The sequence below is a fragment of the Trichechus manatus genome, unplaced genomic scaffold (genome assembly GCF_000243295.1).
Source record: "Trichechus manatus latirostris isolate Lorelei unplaced genomic scaffold, TriManLat1.0 scaffold00054, whole genome shotgun sequence".
In the NCBI taxonomy this organism is placed as follows: domain Eukaryota; kingdom Metazoa; phylum Chordata; class Mammalia; order Sirenia; family Trichechidae; genus Trichechus; species Trichechus manatus.
Window position 1 is genome coordinate 4,775,218 of NW_004443990.1, and position 26,334 is coordinate 4,801,551.

At 38.5% G+C, this 26,334-nt stretch overlaps 1 protein-coding gene across 2 annotated transcripts in view; it reads left to right on the plus strand.

The window, feature by feature from the left end:
* Positions 1 to 780: 780 nt before the first annotated feature.
* RNF43 (ring finger protein 43) overlaps positions 781 to 26,334 on the plus strand; it is a 68,251-nt gene continuing 42,697 nt past the window's right edge. For both annotated transcript variants that reach the window (XM_004377878.2, XM_004377877.2), the window contains exon 1: positions 781 to 1,412. In XM_004377878.2, coding sequence (XP_004377935.1) covers positions 1,161 to 1,412 — 252 coding nt within the window. In that variant the 5' untranslated portion in view covers positions 781 to 1,160. The remainder of the gene's footprint in view (positions 1,413 to 26,334) is intronic.

Sequence of the window (26,334 nt, forward strand, 5' to 3'; positions counted from 1 at the left end):
GCTTATTTTTGCTTTTTTAGGGTGTTCTACTCAAAGCCTGTGACTAATCACCTCCCTACCCCCTCTACCTTTTATTCCCCACCCCCTCAAGGAATTTGAAAACGTGTTAGGAATAGTCCTTTGTTTTTCTTATGAACCTAGAAAATTACAGATTATGAGATCTGGATACTAAAGTAGTTTCCAAAAGCATCTCATGGGAAATCAAAGTGCTTGGCATTCTCAAGCTGGAGAATAAAAGCTGGAATCCCTAAGAGAGAGAGGAAAATGGAGATAGAAATGTGACTTTTAACTGGAAAAAATAATTGGAAAGCTAAGCTTTTCAAATGTTCTCCTAATTATGAAAGCTGGAAAAGGTTGTGATGCTCAGGATTGTCTTGTACAATGTGAAGATGTACACACTTAGCACCTAATTTATAGGCAAATTTTGGTAGAAAACAAAAAAATTATAGTATGTCCAGCTTCATGAAAAGTATATAAAATCAGTGGGCCTAGAACTTTGGCTACACTGAAATACAGTTTCATGTGGAAACTTTTCTGAAAACATGTTGTAGCATCTTTGGACATTCCTCAAGATGTGGCCTGAAATTGTGTTTTATTATTGTTTTCCACCTCCCCCCATTAAAAAAAATTCTTCTTGAGGTCTTTAGTCATTCACCATTAGCAAATTTTGTGACTTGAAAAGTGCCATCTCTTCATTTTCTGAGCTGGAGTTCTTCACACTCAACTTGGATGCATGGCCTTAGCCGTTTACTTTGCCTTGTTTTGTTCATGAACATTGGGTTCGGTGGCTCAGCAACTTGTTACATATGGAAGACCAACACCAAGTGATCTGACATAAAAATTCATGATGTGACATTCAACCTCAAAGTTGGAAGTTGCAAAGAGAAGTTGTGATATCTTTACTTACAAGGGTAAAGATGGGAGAAAATGACATACCTGCAACAGAAGTAGGCTGAAAACACTCTCTTCTCTGCCCCATCAGGACTGCCACCTGTTCTTGGGAGTATACTTTAGAAAAAGGGCCAAAACTCCGACTTGGCTTTCTGAAACTGAAGCATAAATTCTCTTTTCCTCCATTTGCCTGGATCTGGGAAACTGCATTTGGTGTTAGCTAGTGGAAGCAGTATGTATGGCCGAAGTGCATTGCTGCAGCTGGTAGCATGAGTGGTGGCCACCAGCTGCAGCTGGCTGCCCTCTGGCCCTGGCTGCTGATGGCTATCCTGCAGGCAGGCTTTGGACGCACAGGACTGGTACTGGCAGCAGCGGTGGAGTCTGAAAGATCCGCAGAGCAGAAAGCTATTATCAGAGTGATCCCCCTGAAAATGGACCCCACAGGAAAATTGAATCTCACATTGGAGGGTGTGTTTGCTGGTGTTGCTGAAATAACTCCAGCAGAAGGAAAACTAATGCAGGTAAGGATAACTTTACTGTATTTCACTTTCCATCTGTTTGGAATCTGCCTTTCTTCTTTTGTCTCCCAAACCAAATACCATACAAGGGCTTCTGCTGCTTAGCTTTCTGTTTGTTCTGTTTTAAAAACATAGTGCCTTACGGGCATTCTAAATCAAATTCTTATTTTATGCTCAGGAAGAAACATATAAATCCCATATTTTAGAAGGTCATCTGCTTATTTCTAACTCTGGTATTAAATTGCCTTTTTAGGTACATATATTAAGATTTTTCTTTGCTAGTGATTATTCTGAACACTATTTTTGGATAGATGAAATATATAGGCTTACATTTAATTGACCCGAGGATTGTACTTTACATTCTGTTTACATTTGAAGGGAGCAATAAGGAGGTTGATTTTAATGGTCAGCAGCACCCTGAAATTCTGGAATGCCTTTGGAGTGTATTTGATTACTGTGTCACTTTTAAAATTCAGTCAAGCTTGAATGCTATGGCTGGCCTTCCACCATGTATGGCACCCCACTGCTAAGTCCAAAATGGAGAGGACTGGATTACAAAATGGACACAAGCTGTAAAACTGCCTCCTGATCACCTTGGTCTTGTCCACACATGATTTTATTGTTTTTAAAACTTTTGGATTTAGCATCTCTTTTTTATTGACCCGCAAACTTTTTCACACACATTTTCTTAGGCTTTCAGGCTGTGAATTTTGTCTATAACTCATTCATAGCCTACTCTTTTGTGTTGAATTTATGAACTTGACTGGAGCCATAGCATTTCATAGACCAATTTCTCGTTGCCTGTGGTGAAGATAGAGCCTAGAGGGCTGAACCTTTTTAATGTGGCAATCTAGAGGCTTACTCCATAAAATTGTTGCTTATTGATTAAAATTCATCTTCTAAAGGGACACTTGCTGCAGCTCTTGGACCCAGGTTAAAATGTTGTAAATGTGATCTACCTCAGCATCCAAGCTCAGATTTTTATTTTGTGATTTAAACAGAACCAAAGTATTGTGTGAGTTAAGATTTTTCTCTACTCAGAGAAAGAAGGTGGGAAAATGAAACATTATGGAACTCTCCTTTCCAAACATGATATGGATTTTATATATATATACATATATGTATGGTTTAGTGGTTCTTCATAATCACTTCTTAGGCAATATTTTGAAGCTGGAATAAATGAAGTGGAAGAAGAATCGGGTGAAATGGAAGACTCTATTATTTAGAAAAATAAATGGGAAAGGAGATGTATCTGAAAAATGGTACGTTTTGATAAGAAGAGTCTTATCACTTAATTTGGACTCTAAAATGAAATTAGGAATGCTTAAAAGTTGAAATCAGAAATGATTTTGAATACAACAATTGGAAAGGAATCTTCCTTTCTGATCTTGCCTAGTTAATACCCTGAAGCATGAGGTATGAGCTCCATTTTAATTTTTCACCCTAAGTAAATTGTAAATAGAACCCTATTTTGATATCTCGGAAGTCTTTGGGAGCCATACGAAGCTTTTTGCTTTAATAATATCCTGTAGCAGCATGTTCAATGGAGTTATTATATGCTGCATAAAATAATTTCCTCTTTTATTTTAAATTTGCTGTTTTCTATTATCATAAAGCTCTACATAAAATTTCTGTGTTTGCATAAAGGAGAGGGTAAATAAGAGACACTAGCTGGCATTCTCTTTGCCATTCGTTGTTTTATCAGTCTTTACCGTATCTTCTCTTATTCTGCTCTTTTTCTCACTCTGGTAAATCTTGCTTTCTTTTTTTTTTAACTATTAACTTCGAGCCTCTCAGTATACTTGAAATATTGTTTCTTTGTCAAGAGGGAATTTCATTGTATCTAATTATTTAGCAAGACTTTTCAGGCTTTACAGTTGATAGTTTTGCATAGTTGGCAGTTTTCAGTCTGTCTTCACCTTTTCTGTCCACATAGGCTTCTGTCCACATGGGCTTAATAAATTTGTACATTAGCCTAGTATTAATCTCTGCGGATTTTCAGTGTTGGCCCTGTATTATTGCTTAATTAATCAATTTTTAATCCACAACAGTTACTAACTTTTCTTAAGTCTCTTGTGAGAGGCTTTATTTTTCTTTTTAAAAAATCTTTTGAATTATATGCATCAGTTCTTCTTTATCTACTATTTGATTAACTATTTCAGAGAACTCAAGTGTGTTAGGGACACATGGTTTACACTTCTAGAATCCATGCTGTTTGTTCCTTATCAGACTGCACTGCAACTCAGGTTTACTCAACTAGGGTTAACCAAGTCTTCCATTTAACTGAAGGTGTGTTTATATCTCCTAGAGCTCTGCTTTGCTGCACTTTAGTTTTCTTGGTGTATAGCTGTACTCCAGTGTCACAAACCTAAAACCAGTTGTCTCAGCTGATTTTGAAGAATTTTGGGTAATTCTATGTATCCTTCTATCTATGAATTATTTGAGCCGCCTGTTAAGATTGTCTCCAAAGATGCAATCAAGTCTTTGTAAACCTGGGGATGCTATGCATTAGGAAAGGTGAAGGTATGAGGACAGTGATTTAAAAAGTAATAATAACCTTGCGCTTTCTGTAGTTCCCAGAGAGTTTCAGGAAATCAAATATTCCTTACATTTTGCTCTATTAATTCAGGGTGTATACAATTTTCATAAGAACCAAATTTACTGGATTTTCATTTGCATTAAAATTTTAATATTCCTTAAACAAAGGGAAACATCCCTTGACAATGTGCCCCCAATTTATTTAATAATAAAATAGACCATAGAATTGTCTCTAAAATAATGTTGCTTGTCTCACTCAACTTCATCCAATGGCTATACAAGGACCTTGAACGCAAGGCCTTAATGCATTTTTGTCCTGATACTGAGCCCTCATCTTTGTGCTTAGATTTCTCTTTGGCAACAGTAATATCTGTTTTACAAGATATGTTCAAAATTTTGAATTGTAGTATTCTTTTTAAGAGTACTAGAAGAAAGTTAAAATAAAAGAGAACATGTTACCTTTGCTATATTTTCTTGTAATTCTCAAGTTCTTTCCTTTCCATTTCAAAACTTCCCATCTTAGCCCTGATCAAATTATATTGATCAAATTATATTGCTTTCCTTTCCGTTTTGCCAGAGAACTACTTCTTTACATTATCATATCATTTCATGTGTACTGTATCATTTCCCTGTGCAGGTTTGCCATTGTCTTTAAAGTGTTTCGTTCTTAGATTTCCCGTTTGCCAAAATCCTTGTCTCTTCCTCTCCTCTGCTTTCCTCCTGCCTTTTTTTGTTTCTATGTCTTCCACTCAGTTTATATATATGTTTAGGATAACCTTCCACTGCTGGTCTTATGAGTAGATCCCTTATTCGCCATAAAAGATTCATGTCAAGGAAACGGTCCACATCTCCTAATTACTTCTTGGCGGTGAATGATAAAGAGGACTAAGTGATAGTGATTTTAACTTCTTACTATTTTATTTTTCTTTCGAATATATTCTTCTCCTGTTTATACCATTGTAGATGGAAAATATGCTGAAGCTATGCATTGTCTACTTTTCAGTTTCCTGGTTTGTTTACCTCTTATTACTTATTGTTTATTTATACTATTTCTAGTATTGTTATTGCCGCTGTTTCTAAAAATAATGAGTCATATTTTCTTTCTCAGTCTTTGTTCCTTATTTATAAATGTTGCTTAGAGGAACAACTGAAAGTTAAACTTTTTTTTAGAGCAAAAGAGCAAGAGAATCTTAGCATAACACAAGAGGGTAACCAATTCTCTAACTATCACACTGTTCCTGCTCAGCTGGTTGTCCTGGATTTTCTTCAACTCCAGGATAGAGTTATGATCAAGATTAGAATGTACTGCCCTAAGGCTTCAGACCTACAATGGGAATAGTGGCAGTTTAGCATTTGGCTGGTAGCAGTGAACACCTCTTGGACAAATTCCCCTTTGTACCATGTCTCTGCTTGCCCATTAATTTTCCCTATTAGTCAACACGTAGTTATCTTGTCTTTGCATTTTTACTTTATTTGTAGTTAGGGCCTGAAATGAGTTTTTTGAGGAGAGGGGAGAGAAAACTTTAATTAGCTGCCAAAGCCAGAGAGGCAATGCTGTATAGCAAAGTACAGTTGACAGAGTGACTAGACTGCGACTCAAAGGACTTGACCTTTAGTTCTGACTCTGCCACTAAGAAGTTGTGTGATTTGGGGCAAACTAGTTTACCTTCCTAGCCTTTAGATTCCTTGTATGTAAAATTGAGGGATGAAAACATAATAGCTACCAAACGTGTGCTATGTACCTGATATGTATTAACTCATTGAATCCTCATAATAACTCTGAGAGAAGTGCCAAAAACCCACTGCTGTTGAGTCGATTCCGACTCAGTACAGTACTTATGTTTTCACATTTTACATATAAGGAAACTGAGGCTCAAAGCATTAACATCTGCCAAGGTCATGTGGCTAGTAAGTGACATAGCTGAAACTTGGACTCCTTAGCCCGTGCTTTTTCAGCTCTAAAATTCTGTATATCCAAGATTGCCAAAGACAAACAGAACACCAGTGCAAGCTTTGTATAAATACTAGTTTATTTCCAGAATAGAAAAGAATGAAAGAGATGAGTATAATTCTCCGAGGTTGATCCAGAATATACAATATTCTGCTAACTTCTAATAATCTCTGTATTCTGTTTCTCTCATTTTACATTTCATTTGCACAGATATTTATAAATGAGAATGTTTATTTACTCGATATCTCCCCTTTAGTAGAACAGCTTTCATTACTTCTCTCTTCATTTTAAAATTCTATGGTAAGTTATCTAACGTACCCAAAAACCTATCCCACTGCGGTCGAGTTGATTCCGACTCATAGCGTCCCTGTAGGACAGAGTAGAACTGCCTCGTAGGGTTTCCAAGGCTGTAATCTTTACGGAAGCAGACTGCCACATCTTTCTCCCACAGAGCAGCTGGTTGGTTCAAACTGCCAACCTTTTGGTTAGCAGCCGAGCGCTTAACCATTGCGCCCCCAAGCCTCCTTATCTAATATAGAAACCTGAAATAAACTTGGAAACAACGTGCATTTCATTGGCTGTTCATGTTAGAGTTCCTTGGAAGCGGAGATCTCAAAGTAGATTTTGTGATTTTGCTTTGAGGCCAACATTTAAGAGAAGTGCAGAGTAAATATTCAAGGTACAATCAACTCTCATTTATGTTAATGGAGATGCAGAAAGTCCAACTAATTTTTAATTGACTTTAGAAAGTAATCATAAGCACATCATCAGACATAATTCCCCTGCGTGCACAAACATTCTTAGGTGCTTGCCTCCTCCGATCCCAGCTCAGAGCCTTCTTGACTTGGCTTTATTGTTGAAGCCTGGCACCCAGAAAAGAGAAGGAAGCTGCAGAATATTTTTAATGATGATTTTTCAAGTTAAGAAGGTACAAACACCCATCAAACAAATATAATAGTTCCATATTTTGTGTTGAAATCTGGCAAAAAATTTCTAAGTTCAAATTCACAAATCTCTGTGATTAGGAGGCAGTGGGCTATGCCCCTGGCTATTGTTCCTGTCAGGCTAGTTTAGTTAGTGTTCATTTAGCTTATTCTGGGGTTGGCATTTCTTTGTGCGTGCGTGTGTGCGTGTGTGCGTGCGTGCGTGTGTGTGCGTGTGTGTGCATGCGTGCGTGTGCGTGCGTGTGTGTGCATGCGTGTGCGTGCGTGTGTGCGTGTGTGTGCGCGTGCGTGTCTGCATATGTGCGTGTGTGTGTGCATATGTGCGTGCGTGTGTGTGTGTACGTGCATGTGTGTGTGTAGTAAAGTGTGTGTGTGTTCATGTGTGTAGCAATTTATCTAAGAATTAGCCATAGTTTGTTTTTTAATACAGTATTAAAGGTCTTGCTGGGACTCATGGTTTTGTTTTTAAGAAAAAAGCCTTTATGTTTTGTTCACTGGAGTTTATTGAAATTTTTTTTTTTATTCCCTTCAAATTGTTAAATGCAAAGAAAAAAAATACGTTATAAATGAGCAATGTACTATTATAAATGTCCTGTCAGGAATCAAAATTAGTAGCAGTATATTGTTACTGAAGAGTGTGATAATGATGTTACATTGAATGCATATAGTAGTTTTCATCCAAGAAGCTTAAAATGATTCACAAATACCTGCCCGCCAGGTAAGAACACGCAATATTTTCTCCCATTTTACAGGAAAGGAAATATACTTGGGGAGGGAAAGCAAGTAAATTATCCAAGAACAAAGTGTGCAGCGGTGGACCCAGTCTGCTTTGCAGGAGATAGAAGAATAAGCCAATTTTTAAGGTGTCCAAGGATGTAGATTTCTCAGGGATCAATTCTGTTGAGTAGAAATCCTAAAACGCTAAAATGTCAATGGCTGCGATATCCTCTATTTGGACCTACGTTCCTCAATATGGTAATTAAGTCAAAAGACTATTGGTGAAGCAGTTTGCCAAAAAACCCTAAGACCTAATACTCTGACCTGCATTCATTGTGCTTTCAACAGTTGTTACTAAAGTGAAAGCCAAAGTCTTCATGTGATCTGGCCAGCCCCTCTACTGCTTACCTCCTCTCCTCCTCAATCAGCTCCACCCATTCTGGCCTCCTTGCAGTCCTTCAATCAGACCAGACATAGGGCCTTTCCACTTGCTAGTCCTACAGCCTGAAACATTTCTACCCCAGATATCTGCTTCTCTTATCCCCCCAAATGTCACCCCCAACAGTCTAATATACCTTCTCAATGAGGCCTTTCTAGACCATCTTTTTCTAAAGGGCAATTCCTATTCTCCCCACGACTCATATTTCCCTTCCCTGCTTTATTTTTCTTCCTAAACTTACTGTCATGTGACACATTTTACTTTTGTAGTTGTCTCTGTCCCCTCAGTAGAATACGAGCTCCGTGAAAGAAAGGATTTTTGTCTGTTTGGTTCAAAACTGTATCCCTGGGGCTAGGACTGTGCCTTAGACATAGTTGTAGTTTGTTGCCATCAAGTCAACTCCTATTCATGACAATCCCATGTGTGCAGAGTAGAACTGCTACATAGGGTTTTCAAGGGTATGACCTTTAGAAGCAGATCGCCAGGCCTGGCTTCTGAGGTGCCTCTGGATGGTTTCAAACTGTAAACTTTCTGGCTAGTAGTAGAGTGCTTAACAGTTTGTGCCACCCAGGGACTCCTTAGACATAGTAGGTACTCAAAAAATATTTATTGAATGAATATAAAGAACATCATGGTGGTGCTGAGTAACTCTGGTAGCTGGGGGATAACTCTAAGATGAAACATTTATTTATCTCATCACATTTTTAAGTGTATTATGAGGTCAATTATATTTGAGTTTGACATAGCATGTTGTATTCCTTTACTCCTCTGACTTACAGCACAGTGTCTCCTTGAGTGTTTTTTGAAAATGGTAAACATGGCTGAAACCATGTGTTGGAGGTGCTCCTTTACACAGCATTTCTTTAGTTTAATAACTCAATCCTTGCTTTTTAGGAAATTCTGGTGTTCCAAAAAAGATTTATTGAGGTACTGACTTTAGATCTTTGATTTCAGGACATATCCAAAGGACTTCACCTTCTTAGTTCTTAAACTTGTGATTCCCAATTCTGGTTTTGAGATGCCCTAAAGCAGTGGTTTTTAATCTTTGTGTGTGTGTGTCTGTGTGTGTGTGTGTGTGTGTGTGTGTGTGTGTGTGTGTGTGACAGACCCTTTTGAGAATGTGATGAAAGTTGTTGAACATATGCACAAAATACACATATGTACTTAACATACACAATTTTGCATAACATCTCAGTGAGCTGAGAGTCAGTCTCTGAGGTACATCTAGGGAGTTAAGGACTCCAGGTTAAGAACTGCTGCCCTAACAACAGGCCATAGAAAGACTTGATTTGATCGTTACAAGTTAGACAGTCTTGGTTGAGTCAAATATGTAAAGTGGCCCTTAGTTTCCTCATCTATAAAAATGAGGACAAATGCATTTGTCCTTCACTATCTCTCAGAGTTGTTGCAAGGATTAAATAAGATTTCAAAAACTAGAAAGTGTGATACAAGTGATATTATAAATCTTTGAATAAAAATATATGTAATTCAAAGTTAAAAAAAAACTGCTATCTTAACCCCAATTATTTCAAGAAATGAAACAACATTCTTAAAATTTTCCCAGTTCATGTAAATTTTAAAGTATTTGTATGATTTAGTTGAAGGTAAACAGACAATATTATGATGCTGTCATAAGAAGGTTGGCCTTAGATGAAGGAACTCCAAAAGTGAAATTTGGTGTCTGACAAAGATCTGCTTATAGTAAAGGAGATTCACTCTGCAAATACTAAGTGAAACTGTGTATCAATTCAAGAAATGCTTGCAACTTTTCAGTATGGTGATTTCACTGAAAGGCCCATAAGAATAAAGGATAGTTTACAAATTTGTTTTGATTTTAGTAGAACAATTGTGGCTGTATGTGTCTATGTGGTTACTAAATTCAGAGAACAGATGCTGTAAAACAAATCTTAGCCTTGGTTACTTTGCATTTCTCTGATTTTCACCCTTTAAGCTCCATTGCCTTCCCTAAGGTAGGATTCCACAGGCCCCTAAGTTCCTATTTGCTATAATGGAAAGCTTTGTATCTTTTTTTTTAATTCTAAGGTTTGTTGTTACATATTTTGTTTGTTTGTTTTTAAGTAACATATAAATTACATACTCTTATTAGGGTCGACATGAGTCAGAATCTACTCCATGCCAACTATTTTTTTTTATTTTTATCTGGGTTCTAAACAACATTACAGTTCATGGATAAATTCGGTTTTATTTTGTTCTTTGCTTTTTAATATTTTGGAATTTGTTTAAATTTCAAATTTAGAAACACTAAAATAATCAAAATGACTTAAATGTTAGGGTTTTTAAAAAACTGTAAACACAAAGGCCCATTTTCTTCCTGGAGTTAGAAAGTTAGATTATTTAGAAATTCTGATCTCTGTTTGCATCTAATGCAGTGGTAGCTGTTTAAGATGGCAGTATAACTGTGTTCAAAACCACTGTTTTGTTGTTGTTGTTTTTAAAGATTTAGAATACTTCTGTTATGACAGAAATTGACTATAATACAGTTGTAATTTTAAATGCACATTCACTGATCATGTACCTGTCAATTTTATGCTTGCTAATTTATTTAAAGAGTACTATTGTACATATATAAATATATGACCACTGAGAAATACTGTTGCTATTGTTATTTCTGTAGAATAATTTGAATGACACTGAAAGTCTTATGTCTTATGCCTACAAATCTTGCTGTTTCCTGAAAAAATGATTACAGATTCCCATTCTTTTTTTTAAACCATTTTCTACAATCTTGTGAATTGTCCACCCTTATAAAAGGGGGGGGGGGGCACATCTTTTGCATGATTCAGGTTTCATATGCTGTCATATCTGTGTAATATCTTCTATTTAGAATCATATTAATTATCCGATTTTAAAATTCTTGTGGCCAAGTGTGTTAATTTTATTCTTGGCTCTATACTAGAATTAAGTCCTACTTAGATTTCCATTCCTAGGGTAAAATACAGTTTTGGCAGGGGGCAGGATATTCCATTTGTGAAATATAATCATCACATTTTAAGCTAGAAAAAGCACCAATCCAATCTTTTCGTTTCACGGATGAAGAAATAGACCCAGAGAGCGTAGTGGCTCACTGAAGAGCTGCCGATCTGTTGCTGCACCTCAGTTTAAAAAATGTAAAAATACAGTTTTTTAGTAAACTGTATTTTTTTTATTTTAAACTTTTTGGTGTCATTGCAAGGAGATTGAGAAGATGTTGGCAGAGATTTTCCCCTGAACATTCCATTAGGAAGATATTATAGACTGCCTTAGGGTGGATCTTTTTCCTCTTTGATCCCTAGTTAACTAGAAGCCAAAGAGCCCTAGTGGCACAGTGGTTAAAGCGATTGACTGCTAACTGAAAGGTCAGTGGTTCAAAACCACCAGCGGCTCCGCAGGAGAAAGATGTGGCACTCTGCTTCTGTAGAGATTTACAGCCTCGGAAGCTGTATGGGGTTGCTATGACTCGGAATCGACTCAACGGCAGTGGGTTTGAGGTGGGTAACTAGAAGCGGTAGTTTAAAACAAATCAACAGCAACAAAATAACTTGCTGCAACTTAGCGTTACTTTACCTGGTGCATGTGTCATTTATTCTGCCGTAGAATCACTATACACCAGGTGGCTTGTAGGCCCAGATCATCTCTCCAAAGCAATAGAGGCTCTTTCTGACGTTTAGGCCGAGAACTGTTCTGTTTGCAGAGGCTGTACTGGGTTCTCTGGGTGTCTTATAATGTGGCTACACCACCTCTACCTCATGGTACTGAAAGGGTGGAGAGGAGGAAATGGAAGCTATCACTTGGTCAGCAACTATTAAGTGTCTACTGTGTACTACGGAGCCCTGGTGGTGCAGTGGTTAAGAGCTCGGCTGCTAACCAAAAGGTCCGCAGTTCGAATCCACCAGCCACTCCTTAGAAACCCTGTGGGGCAGTTCTCCTCTGTTCTGTAGGGTCACTCTGAGTCGGAATCACTCATCGGCAATGAGTTACAGGTATACCAAATACTGTGCTGGGTACTGGAGGAATACAAATTATGACACCCTAGCCTAGTTCTGCCGAGGAGATAAAACAGGCAGTATGTGATGATGTGAAACAACTGGCACAGGCGTAAATGCGTTAGAGATCCAGTTTTCATTGTCTCAGGAGTCGTTCAAATGATTGTGGCAATTCTGTCTCAAACTCCCCTATGGCTGAAGAAAAAATAAGGAAACAAACAAAAAACCATTAAAGTACCAGACAACTTCAAGTAGCTTAAAGCTGAAGGACAACTACTACCAAAACAGTCCTACCTTCTAACTTTTCACCATTATCAGTTAAATATAGGTTTTAATATCCCCATCTGTAGTATTTTCTTTAGAAGTCCAAATGACTAGACACCATGGCTTTCTTTTTTTAAATTGCACACACTGACTTCCTAAAATGTGCACGAAGTTCCTGTTAAATCGTAGTAAAGTTAAAACAGAAAATTTAGTTTTTAAGAGAAGAATTCAACACACTGGAACTCCCATTTGAACTGGTAATCTCAATAGCTCAGTTTTAATTCCTCACAAACCATATAGATCCTTTATGTAGAAGGTAAAGAGGATTTGAATATTATCTCTATTTAGCAAAATTTGTTTCTAATACCAAGTTGTTCTTTTCATTATTGGCCTTAGTCAATAATGAAATATATGTTATTCTGTTCTCTAAAATGTGTTGGTTTTAGTATAATATGCAGGAACATAGAGACCATCTCAAGAAAAATGTGCATGTCTGCTATGAAAACATTAGGTTATTACCTGCTCTAAAGTTAGTAAACTCTTACATTATATATATTTTTATCATCGTTAGATATTATTTGGAATTATTTAGTTACTCCCTTTGGGTGTATGAAAAGTCCATAGTTGCCTTATGATCATTTAAAAGGTAACTAAGCAAGTCACCTAAACTTTCCTCTGCAGGGGTGGGGTTGGTGGGGTGATTCAGTAATCTTTAAGGTCCTTTACAGCTCTAAACTTTGAGAATCTATGCCTATTCTAGAAATAATGCAGTGGTAGTTGTTACTATACTAAAAGGTCATGCGACTTGCCTATTTTTTATTTTCCCTGGGATAAGATTTGTTTGGTAAGTGGTACAAAAAATGACCAAATTACTTGAAGTTACATAACAAAGTGGTAGCAGAACTAAGCCTCAGACTCAGCGTCAGACGTTCCAGTTAACACACACAAAACCATCTTTGTTTGGATATGTATTCATATTTTAAAATATCTGTAGTAGACTGAGGATTCTAAGTCCTTTATCAAAGGCTATCCCAGTGACCAAACCACACTGAATTCAATCACTAACCTATACTTTAGTGACCCTGAACCTTTGGAAAGGCCTGGAAGAGCCAGAGATAACCTAAAGCCACTCTGGGTCATAGCAGTGAAAGGAGAATGACAAGACCTCTACAGAGCCATGAATAATTAATGCATCTAATCCTAAAATACTTTGTGAAGTTGAGTTATTTGAGATAAACTAGACAATTACAATAGAAATAAGATTTCAGAGCAGCTGGTAGGTGTTCAAGTGCTAAGGGAATACAGCTCTAGTCCAGAGGTATGTAAGCATCTGGAGGCATCAGGAGGAGTGGAAATGGGGCCATCTGATTAGTAACTATGCCTTGTTATTAAACCATGACTTTCTGCATTGTGTATCCTCAGAGTTGGAAAACTTCCGCTGGCAAAAAAAAGAGAGAAGGGCTGTTGCTGAGGGCCATGCAGTAGACACAAAAGCTCCTTCTTAGAGGCCTTCAGCAGAGGCAGCTTGTACAGGCAGGCCCGCTCCTCTCAAAGACTGGGAATCAGATTCTTTCCCCAGGGGGTTTCCAACTAGTTTGCACTTCAGAAAAACCTTTTCTTTCTCCTGCTGTTCACGCCCTGCAAAGAATTTTCTTCCAACCAAAGAAATTGTTTTATAATCAAAGATCCTTGTCCTTAGTTGTTGGACATCAAAGAAAGTTTGAACGAGACTGGGGGATTATGTGAGTGCTTAGAATTTATTTTGAATGCAAACTTGCAACATTAGCAAGTCCCCCAAAGAATATACTCATCTCCGAGCTGGGAGAGAGCCTAATATAACTGTCTCTATTCTTCTTTGGATGGATGTGCCCCAGTAAGATACAAATGAGTTGAATAGTTCTATCTGGACTTGACTCATGTTATGTTTGGTTCTTGAGTTGCAGACTTATTTGAAGAGCTTCCCTACCCCACTAGCCCTTTTAAAACTTGATAGACACACCAAATACCATTGATAAACTTGAAACAACAACAACAAAACTTAACCTTCAGTGCTTCAACTCTTGGGAATTTGGGGCTTCTCCCAGCACAACTGATGATATCACTTAATGTTAGGAGCCACATTCCCTGCATTCCCTACTGTCTCTGAGGTGTTGATGATATCATTTTCTCCCACAAAGGAAAACCTCAGCACCCTGAGGGCCTGAGTTTAGGTCTTGGCAGGTAAACGAAGGAAGGACTTACATACTTCTGGATTTAAACTATTTGATTGAGTCAAGCATAAAGAGACACAACCACATTAAGTAGTAGCTTCACAGCCTCATCTCTGGGGCCTGAATAGACCATTTATCATGTAAGAAGAATTGAAACTATAACTTTAAGAAATTATTTTCTAAATAAGAACAATGATTCATTTTTTTTGTGTTTAAAAAAATTTTGCTGTTGCTGATAATATACATAGCACAACATACACCAATTCAATACTTTCTACATGTAACAATTCAGTGGCATTGATTATGTTCTAGAACAATGATTCATTTAATTTTCTGTTTCTTGCACTTGGGGTCATTTATATGGCATTGATCTCAGAGGTTGACTCTTAAATATTCTCTGAATTCATGAATTTTTCCAAGCTTTTCTGGAACCCATTTATAGATGATCTAGCTTTCCTTCCTTGAACAGATTAACAACAACAAAAACAAGAATTAAGAAACATGACATGATGGATAGGACAGATTTAGGCAGAATTAGGCCCTGGGCGAAGTACATTCTTGTTATTTTAATCTTGGCTCTGTGGTATGAACAGAAGAGAGTATTTGCTCTAGAAGACTTCCAATCTCTTCCTATCCCTTCATCGTGACCACAAAGTAGTGGTTGGGAATAGAATTCCAAGAACACCAAAAATGCTCAGAATTTCCAGTAGTGGCAGCTACAGTGCCCCCACAAGGATTCTCTGAGCACTCTTCCTCATAGCCTTCTTGTGGTATCCTTGTGGTCAGGAGCCTGCATCATCAATCACAAAGGCTTGCCCTGAAGACAAACCTGGTAAAAATTTCAATTGTATGTCTTTGCCACCACAAGCAATCCTTTTTATTTTTACTTTGGTCTAAACATGCTATAGTTTTTAAGAGAAAGACAGTCCCTTTCATAATATCATCCAACTGACCATTCTCACACTAGTTTGTATTAGGAAGGCAAGGCAGGATCTGCAAGGTACGCAAGATTTACCAAAGATTTTTATTCCACTCAGCAGTGCTAACTTGCCCATGTTACTCCTGTTGCAGACATTAAATTACAGTTCGTTTGCTTGTTTGTTTAACACTAGGAATATACGAGGAAAGGTCACTGAAATGTTACAGTGTTCCTTTAGTTTATATAGGGAAATACCCATTGCTGTCGAGTCACTTCCCACTCATAGTGACCCTATAGGACAGGGTAAGACTGCCCCATAGGGTTTCCAGGGCTGTAATCTTTACGGAACCAGCCTGCCACATCTTTCTGCCATGGAGCGGCTGGTAGGTTCAAACCACCAGCTTTTCGGTTAGCAGCCAAACACTTAACTACTGCACCACCAGGGCTCCTATCTACGGGATTAGGGACTTGAATTACTAGGGAAGAGCCCAACCAGCAATTGACCTTTAATTTTTGTTATCTTATTTCTCCTAAGTTGATGTATGTTTGAACCAAATTAATAATATTATATAAAATGCCCTAGTTTTTCAAGGAATATCAATCTTGAGGGTATGAAACAGGATTTGGCATTTTGTCTCTATTTTTATTGTTTTGTTTTCTAAACGGAAGTTTGAGCTGGAGCCTGTCTGGCAGGGTTCCATACATCTACCAAACCACCTGTCCTGGCAGACAATGGAATCAAAAGTCAACTTCTTTATGACTGCACCTGCTTTGTAAGCTCTGCCAGAAGATCTGATTTTCTCCCATAGTCAAACTCTACCCAGAAACCACAGTACTTGGCACCCAGAAAATGGGTACATACATCCAAAAACTTGGCTGTCCCAGTTTCAGGAGGACTAGTACGAGTTCTCCCATTGACTTCTAGGCTAATCTTTCTGCATGGCATTCAATGATTATTTTACTGCTTATCAAATGCACATGTTACTCTCTGGTTCACCTGGTTTTCAAGACTGTTGTGAGGGTCTATGAATGATAGTGAATCATTTGATAATTTATGATTTGAAAAACATTTTTCATGGCTGCCTTGTGCAATTATGTGCCCAGTGATCATGAAGGTTAGTATGATCTGCCCAAAAGAGATCAGGGACGTATCTCTGAGTCAGACCACCATGAAAATTTTACAGGGGTGAGAAGCTACCATTCACTCAAGCCACTGGGTGAATGTTCTCTGATTAGGCAGTTGTTATAGAGACAATTTGACTTCCTTGATGAGGACTTTTTTCTTTTTCAATTATCAGTTTTCCTTGGGTTCCTTCAGGGCAGAATTACTTCATTATTTTCAGACTTTATGTATAATTGGAGGCTTGCTGGCCTAAACATAATTTCTATCACCAATCAAATAATTGTATATATTATGCCCATCAAAGGGTGTTCTTTGCACAGTATTCACATGTAATGATGTAATATGAAAATAAGGCATAAAAGACCTTCTAACATGAGTGGTAACATCCTACAGTGAAAAGAGCTCTCAGTAAACTTGTATTTGAATCGCAGCTCTGATCGTTCTTAGCTTTATGACTTCAAGGAAAATTCCTTAGCCTCTTTGATCCTGTGTCCCCATGAGTAAAATGGGGATAATAGTAATAAATGGCTTGCCTACCTGAAATGAAATAATATATGAGAATGATCATTCAGAAGTGTAAATATAAGGTATTACTAGTATTAATAGTAATTAGACTTGACCGCCTCCTTATTCACCTACTGTCTGTAAGAAATATTAAGAGAGACAAGAGTTTGGCTGCTAACCAAAGGGTCAGTAGTTCGAATCCACCAGGCGCTCATTGGAAACCCTATGGAGCAGTTCTACTCTGTCCTATAGGGTTACTATGAGTCAGAATTGATTCGATGGTAATGGGTTTGGTTTTTCTTTTGTTGGTTTAAAGGGACAAAGCTTAGCTTCAAAAATTTGTGAGCCAAAGGGCTGATTAAATGTTGCCATTGATGTTGCACAGGTAGCCTTGGTGGCTTAGAGAATGACTAACAATGTATAAGCGCTAGAGTTGGAACTTCAATCCTATTACTGCCTTGCTTGTGCCTCCCTGGACCTTTGTACATGTGACTGCTCTACATTGGTTAGCCCATCCATTAGCTTCCTTCCATGATCGTTGACATGGTTGCTGACACAAAACAACTGCATTCTAAGTTTTTACTTCTCAAAGTCTGAGGGACCCTAGAACCACATATCTCACTCTTAAATACTACCCCTTTTTAAGATTTTGGCATATATAAGTACTGCTACCCTTAAATAATTGTTCAAAATGGTGACACTTCAGCTTTGTGTACAGCTTTGCAACCATATTTCTAAGGGCTGGGAGGGAAGGAGTTCAGGATTGTAAAGGGGACTCATTTACCCAGTTTACTATACTCTGTACTTTGCTGGTCCCAGCATATAGTTCTTTGATGATGCTCAGCAGATAAGATTCTATAGCCTGCTTGGAAATTATCCCACAAGTCCCTGAGACTCCCAGTTCCCATCTGAGGAGCGTTGGATCAAAACGAGAATGAAGCATGCTCTACTAGAGGGGTTTCAGTCATAACACCTATCAACTGTTTATGGCCATGAAGAAGTCCCTTTTAGGTAAAGACCATATGAGAGGCTAATGTTCTGTAATATGGAAGTCTGTATTCAGTATTTGGTAACTTAAACAATTTGAAATCCACCCCCCACCCCAAAATAGGTAAATAATGGGATAAAGGTGATTATGGGTTTCCATCTTTTCTATTTACCTGTTCCCTGTTATGATTAAACACACGTAGCTTATAGCTCTTTTAGAAGCAAACTCAATTACTGTATTTATCCTTTCAACACTTGTGTGGTATTATAACTCATTTCAATCACCAGTGCGACACAGTGGGAGTAAGGAGACGTGTGTTAAGGGGAGGGAGTGAAGAGGGGAAAATATTTTCCTTTTTATTGATTTTGGGAAGAGTCCTTCCTCTCTGAAGTCACTTCTTGGGGAAAACTTTTCTTCCCAAGGCCTAATAAAGATTAGTGAGAGATGTCTGCAAAGCATTTGAAACTCTTTGAAATAAAGGCAGGGATAAGCACTCAGTATCGCTGTTATTACCATTAAAAAAGGAGAGCCCAGCATGTGATGTTTTGGGTCACTTCCAGCGGTCTTGTCTGATGTTCATGGTTCTTTTTTTGACCTTTAGCTCTTGCTATCTTTATACATTTATTGAAGCTGTTGGACAAAGTCTTGAGATCCTAAACATAGAGTGTTAAGAATGAATGACTGTTAGCCTTCGCTTCTATGGCATGGAGTTTCCGAGAATGTACTTAAACAGCTCAGGTTTCTTTCTTTAGATATCCTGTTGTAGCTTGGCAATCTTGGTAGCAAGAAGGTTAATTAGTATCTGAGTTTTTATTCCCAATTCTGTGCCTTACTTTTATTGTTGTTAGTTGCTGTCGAGTCAGCCCCCGACTCATGGTGACCTTATGCACATTGAACTGAACCATTGGACTGTTGTGAACCATAGGATTTTCACTGGCTGATTTTCAGAAGTAGATCACCAGCCCTTTTGTCTTTGTCTGTCTTAGTCTGGAATCTCCGGACTAAAAACCTGGTCAGCATTACAGCAATACTCAAGATTCCACTGACAGACGGGTGTTGGCTGTGTATGAGGTGCATTGGTTGGGAATCCAACCCCGTTCTCCTGCATGAAAGGCAAGAATTCTACCACTGAACCAGAACCAGAGTTTTCTAGCAAAAATTTTGTGAAATAGAATAAATACTACATTAACAGGAATTTTTTCTGCACTGTGTTTATGAGCTAGATATAAATTAAAAGAAAGAAGCAGATAGAAAGGATCTAAAAAAAAGAACAAATAATACAAGAACTTATTAGGGACACTATAAATTCAGCCCAATCTCCTATACTTAAGTACGTAAATTATTTCATGCTGAAAATGACTGTAATTATATCCTTGTAGTGTTATAAGATACCAAATAAAGGCTAAATTATGTTCGGTGTAATGTATTTAGGCAGGAAAGTACACTAATACATTTTATAAAGAGTTTTAACAGTACACGTTGATTTAAAAAGACTTACTGGTCCTTGGAAAGCTAAATAAATCACAAACTTTTATTACATGCCTTTTATATTCAAGGGCCTGTGCTAATTAGACTATCCTATTCCCTGATTGGCAGCTGTATTTGAGAATCAGATACAATTAGCCCTCAAATATTTTTTAAACATTGCTGGTTTTTCCTTTTGAGTTTATGTATTGTTTTGTTAAAAAAAAAAAAAAGGGAGGGGGGACATAATTTATAATCCTAGTTGATGAATTGTTAATTTGTTTTAGATTTTAAGTGGTTATCCTATAATAAAACTTGCTTATACATACACACATATTTTTTTCCCTCTAGTTTTTCAGTTGAGTTTATTTTTTTCAGTCCCACCCCAGTTTTGCATGGCTACACCCATATATTTTTTATTTCTAAGCTTAACTTCCACCAAATGCAGACAAACTGGGAAAAAACAAAAGAAAACAAAACTTGAACCTTTCCATCAGAACCAAAAGAAGTAGGAGATTGAAGATGAGGATGGTGAAGACCATGCAAACCACTGGTAAAAAAATTACTTTAAATTAAAATCAAATTTTGTTTTTTGAATTTGTTGTAAAAAATATATATATATATGACACAACATTTTCCAATTCAGCACATATCTAGTTTTATACAAAAGCAATCATCATGGAATTACTATGGTTGTGGGTATGTGTATATACACAAAGGATTGAAAATGAGTATTTAGATTAGAATAAACACATACACGATTGAACCAAAAGATCAAAAATAATTGTTTAGATTGGAAATATGTATATTTCCAATATATATTCTGAATAGTCATTTTCAGTCCTTTAAAGTTACTTCCTCTAAGCAGACCTTGGACCAGTCTCTAAGATAACTGCTTTTGGAGATCCTGAAACCAAATTAATCATCTGGCCTTTGAAATTTGGCCTATTGAGAGGATTGTCACATGCAAAATGAATAACCTTAGTACAGTTCCCCCTCTTTGTTCTTTTTCTTGAAGCTCCCTCTTCCATTTGTTATTTAAGTTTCACTTAGCAGAAAACTCTCAAGTCTAACCTCTTCACAAAGTGAGTTCTTTCCTTCTATTTCAGCCTTGTCTGAAATTCATCAGATTGGATCTGAGTTTCTTCCCTCTCTTGTTAAGTTCTGCTTGTTCATCTCTCCTCAGTTGTGTTGGCTGTCTCTGTCCTTAAGAACTTTAACCTACATAATGGTCCTTCTGTCTCTCACTTTAATTTTTGGGTCAGTTAAAAATCTGTGCCCCAGGCACTTCACCAAACTAGACATTCAGGTGGCTAACAGACACATGAGGAAATGCTCACCATCATTAGCCATTAGAGGAATGCAAATCAAAACTACAGTGAGATACCATCTCACCCCAACAAGGCTAGCATTTATCCAAAAAACACACAATAATAAATGTTGGAGAGGTTGTGGAGAAACTGGAACACTTATACACTGCTGGTGTGAAAGTAAAATGGTACAACCACTTTGGAAATCAATTTGGTGCTTCCTTAAAAAGCTAGAAATAGAAGTACCAAATGATGCAGCAATCCTACTCCTTGGAATATATCCTAGAGAAATAAGAGCCGTCACACGAATAGAATATGCACACCCATATTCATTGCAGCACTGTTCACAATAGCAAAAAGATGGAAGGAACCTAGACGCCCATCAATGGATGAATGGATAAACAAATTATGGTATATTCACACAATGGAATACTAAGCAATGATAAAGAACAATGATGAAGCTGTGAAACATAACATGGAGGAATCTGGAAGGCATTATGCTGAGTGAATTTAATCAGTCGCAGAAGGACAAATATTGTATAAGACCACTATTATAAGAACTCAAGAAGAGGTTTAAACACAGAAGAAAACATTCTTCGATGGTTACAAGGGTGGGGAGGGAGGGAGAGGGTATTCACTAACTAGATAGTAGACGAGAATTAAGTGAAGGGAAGGACAACACACACTACAGGGAAGTCAGCACAACTGGACTAAACCAAAAACTAAGAAGTTTCCTGAATACAACCAAACACTTCGAGGGAGAGAGTAGCAGGGGTGGGAGTCTGGGGACCATGGTTTCAGGGGCCATCTAGGTCAATCGGCATAACAAAGTTTATTCAGAAAATGTTCTGCATCCCACTTTGGTGGGTGGCGTCTGGGGTCTTAAAAGCTAGCGAGTGGCCATCTAAGATGCATCAATTGGTCCCAACCTCCCTGGAACAAAGGAGAATGAAGAACACTGAAGACACAAGGAAAATATTAGCCCAAGAGACAGAAAGGGCCACATAAACCAGAGACTCCATCAGCCTGAGACCAGAAGAACTAGATGGTGCCTGGCTACCACAATGACTGCCCTGACAGGGAACACAACAGAGAGTCCCTGACTGAGCAGGAGAAAAGTGGGGTGCAGAACTCAAATTCTAGTAAAGAGACCAGACTTAATGGTTTGGCTGAGACTGGAGGGACCCTGGAAGACATGGCCCCCAGACTGTCCGTTAGCCCAAAACTAAGACCATTCCCAAGGTCAGCTCTTCAAAGATTAGACTGGACTGTGGGACATAAAATGATACTCGTGAAGAGTGTGCTTCTTAGCTCAAGTAGATACATGAGACTAAATGGGCAGCTTCTGTCTGGGGTGAGATGAGAAGGCAGAGTGGGTCAGGAGCTGGTTGAATGAACACAGGAAATCCGGGGTGGGAAGGAGGAGTGTGCTATCACAGTATAGGAAGAACAGCTACGGTCATAACAATGTGTATATAAATTTTTGTATGAGAAACTAACTTGAATTGTAAACTTTCACTTAAAGCACAATGAAAAAACAAAAAAATCTGTGCCCACTGTCAAATCAAATGTCTCATCTCACTATGAAAATACGTTGTCATTTTGGATCCCCCTTTCTCTATTGGTCTCACTTAGGTGGGGATTTTGATGACTAGGTCTGTTCCCTTCCATGCCATGCGCTGCACCAGGTTCACTGTCCGCATTCAAAAAATGTTATCATTTTGTTGAATGAGTGAGTGTGTTGCTGCCATTGTTCATCTGGAGACAGGTTTCTGCAGACTGCATTAACAGGCAACTGCATGCCAGGTTACGTGCTGACAACATCAGCATAACCTTCCCATCAGAAAAAGATCCCTTTTTCTTCCGTATCAAATGAAAGCTTAGATTTTAGGGAAAATAACAAAATACAGAAAATGAAGGAGAAGAACTGAAATCACAGCATCTGTGGTTTTCTCTATCCTTAACGGTAAGGCAGCTTCCTAGAGGACTTTACTGTAATATGTTGATAAAACGTTTATACCCAACCCTTTGCAGTTAGTTTAGAAAGTAGTTTCCAAGCGGCAGTCCCTGCGTCATCTCGGAAACTTTTAGTAGAAAAAACACATTTCTTTCTGTCACTTGCAGAACCAGTCATACCTTTTTTTTCAGGTTTGTTTAACACTAGATCTTTATGGTGAGGGACTAAGTTACGTGATCTTTCTTCCAGAAGGATATTTTTCAGATTTTTGTGTTTCATAGCTTTCCCATTTCATTGCCACAGTAGATTTACTTGTCAGGGAGCTGTGACTATCTCTAGCAGTTTAAGTGTGCCCAGTAATAATCTGTCCCTTATAAAGAAGGAATAACTTCACAGCTATTGCTATGGTAGTGGGTTTGAATACATCTTAGCATGAATCTAGACTCCTGACCAAAAACAAATGTGTTAAGTAGGGGACTTAACATCATATCATATTGCCTCATGTGGACAACGATGTTTTCATAATCTTTGGATAAGTAGGGCATGCTATGACAGACAATTTGGCTCTCTCAAAGTCATTGCCTTGTATTTTTTTCCCCAAAGGAATTTTAGGTCCTGTTTAATCTTTGCTAGTTTTGCTAGGCCACCACTTGTCTGTCAGTTTGTTGTATTATGGTGGCTTGCGTGTGATGCTGGAAGATATTCCACTCTATTTCAAATAGTAGCAGGGTCACCCTAGGTGGACAGGGTTTAGCTGAGCTTCCAGACTAAGATAGACTGGGAAGAAGGACTTGGCCATCTGCTTCTGAGAAAACTGGCCAGTGAAAACCTTATGGATAGCAGCAGGACATTGTCTGATACAGTGCCAGAAGATGAGCCCCTCAAATTGGAAGATACTCAAAATATGACTGGGAAAGAGCTGCCTCCTCAAAGTAAAGTCGACCTTAATGACTTGGATGGAGTAAAACTTTTTCACGACCTTCATTTGCTGATGTGGCATGACTCAAATTGAGAAGAAACAGCTGCAAACATCTATTAATAATCAGAACGTGGAATGTCCGAAGTGTGAATCTAGGAAAATTGGAAGTGGTCAGAAATGAAATGGCAAACATAAAGATCTATATATCCTTGGCATTGGTGAGCCGAAATGGACTGGTACTGGCCATTTTTAATTGGACAATCATATGGTCTGCTATGCTGGGAATGGTAAATTGAAGACAAACAGCGTTGCATTCAATACACCTACAAAGAAGACCAGTTAATACTACTAGTATTCAAATTTTAGGCATCAAAAGTGAAGAAATTGAAGATTTTTACCAACTTCTGCAGTCTGAAATTGATCAAACACGCAATCAAGATGCGTTGATAATTACTGGTGATTGGAATGCAAAAGTGGGAAACAAGGAAGGATGAGTAGTTGGAAAATATGGCCTTGGTGATAGAAACGACGCGGGAGATCGCATGATAGAATTTTGCAAGACCAATGACTTAATCATTGGAAATACCTTTTTCAACAACACAAACGGTGACTATACACGTGGACCTCACCGGATGGAACATACAGGGATCAAATCGACTACATTTGTGGAAAGAGACGATGGCGAAACTCAATATCATCAGTCAGAACAATGCCGGGGCCAACTGCAAAACAGACCATCAATTGTTCATATGCAAGTTCAAGTTTAAGCTGAAGAAAATTAAAACAAGTCCACAAGAGCCGAAGTATGACCTTGAGTATATCCCACCTGAATTTAAAGACCATCTCAAGAATAGATATGATGCTATAAAAATGGCGTGGCAGCAACATCAGACCTCCTAACTTCAAGAGGGGGAGAGAGAATCCTTATCATTATCAAAAGCCCAAGGCTGATTCCTATGAGGCAGATGTCAGACATACCTCCTCTCTCCAACTTTTTCTCCAGTTCTGACATCAGCTGTCCCTCCCACAACACTCTCTACTTCTCTGCTAGGTTCGATAATTCGTTGCAGTGGCCACACAGAACTCATAGACAATACTCATGTTTATGGAGTTGATTAGGGATGTAACAGGTTACAACTCAGGATCAGAAACAACTCAGGATACAATTCTTTGATCAGGATAGCCTCTTCTCAGCCGTGCCCACAGATAGGCCTCTCTCTCCAGCCCTTGACCCCTTGACATCTTGGCTCCTCAGCCTAGCCTCTGCCCTGCTCGGGCAAGTGTTACAAATCTCTTTAGCTCCACCAATAAATGCCTGGGGGCACCCCACTCCACCAGTTCGCCTCTACTAAAAGGTGCTGAGCTCTCTTATTCTGTGGGTCAGCAAGTCTAGCTCTGCCAACAAATGCCTGGAGGCACCCTACTCCGCCAGGAAGCCTGCTGTCCAAAGTTGCTCAGCTCTCTCGCTCTGTGGGTTGGCGCACCCACTGTAGCCACCTCGTTCCATGGGCCGGGAAGCCCACCGCACAGGCTCGTGATGGTCTTCTTATTCTGCTGCTGCCAGTTCTCTGCCACACTTGCTGCCACTTCTCGCTATCTTATGTCAGCTTTCTGTCTCCTGGGTCTAAGAGGTTCTCAGCACAGGGATCCTGGGTCTAAAGGATCAGCTCCACTCTTAACTCTTCTTCTTGGTGGTAGTAGGTTCCCCCCCATCAACGCCACTCACTTCTCTCTCTTTTTATCTCTTATAAGATAAAAGGTGTGACTCACGTAAGGGCGTGACTTGAATAAGGGTGGTAAGGGTGGTGACTGGGGTAAGGGTGGTGACTTGAGTCACACCCTCTACTAAGGCAGTGACTCAAGATACATCCTACCCCAATCCTGCCTCATTAACATAATGGACAACTCACTCTGAAGTGGCACCATAACCACAGGCATCGAGGCTAGAATTTACAACACATCACAAAATGGAGGATAATTGCATCAGATCACAAAATGGAGGATGACTACATCATTACATAACTGCCAGATTACATCATTACGTAACTAACTGCCAAACCACTGAAAATCATGGCTCAGCTAAGTTGACACATTACCTTAGCCATCACAGGATCCATACACTTTATTTGCGTAGTGTCACCCATTGTGTGGAAGTCACAAAGACTATAGCTAGAAGGGTCATATTATGTAATTCACTGCACTGCAGATACATTGAACACTAATGACAGAAGACCAGACAAGTTGTGGGATGACTTCAAGAACATCGTACGTGAAGAAAGCAAAAAGTGATTAAAAAGATAGAGAAAAAAAAAAACCAAAATGGATGTCAGAAGAGACTCTGAAACTTGTTTTGAATGTAGAATAGCAAAAGCAAATGGAAAAACGATGAAGTAAAAGACCTGAACAGATTTCAAAAGGTGGCTCAAAAAGACAAAGTAAAGTATTATTATTTTTTTTTTATTGTACTTTAGATGAAGGTTTACAGAACAAATATTTTCTCATTAAACAGTTAGTACACATATTGTTTTATGACATTGGTTTACAACCCCATGACATGCCATCGCTTTCCCTTCTCGACCTTGGGTTCCCTATTATCAGCTTTCCTGTCCCCTCCTGCCTTCTAGTCCTTGTCCCTGGGCTGTTGTGCCCCATTAGTCTTGTTTTGTTTTATGGGCCTGTCTAATCTTTGGCTGAA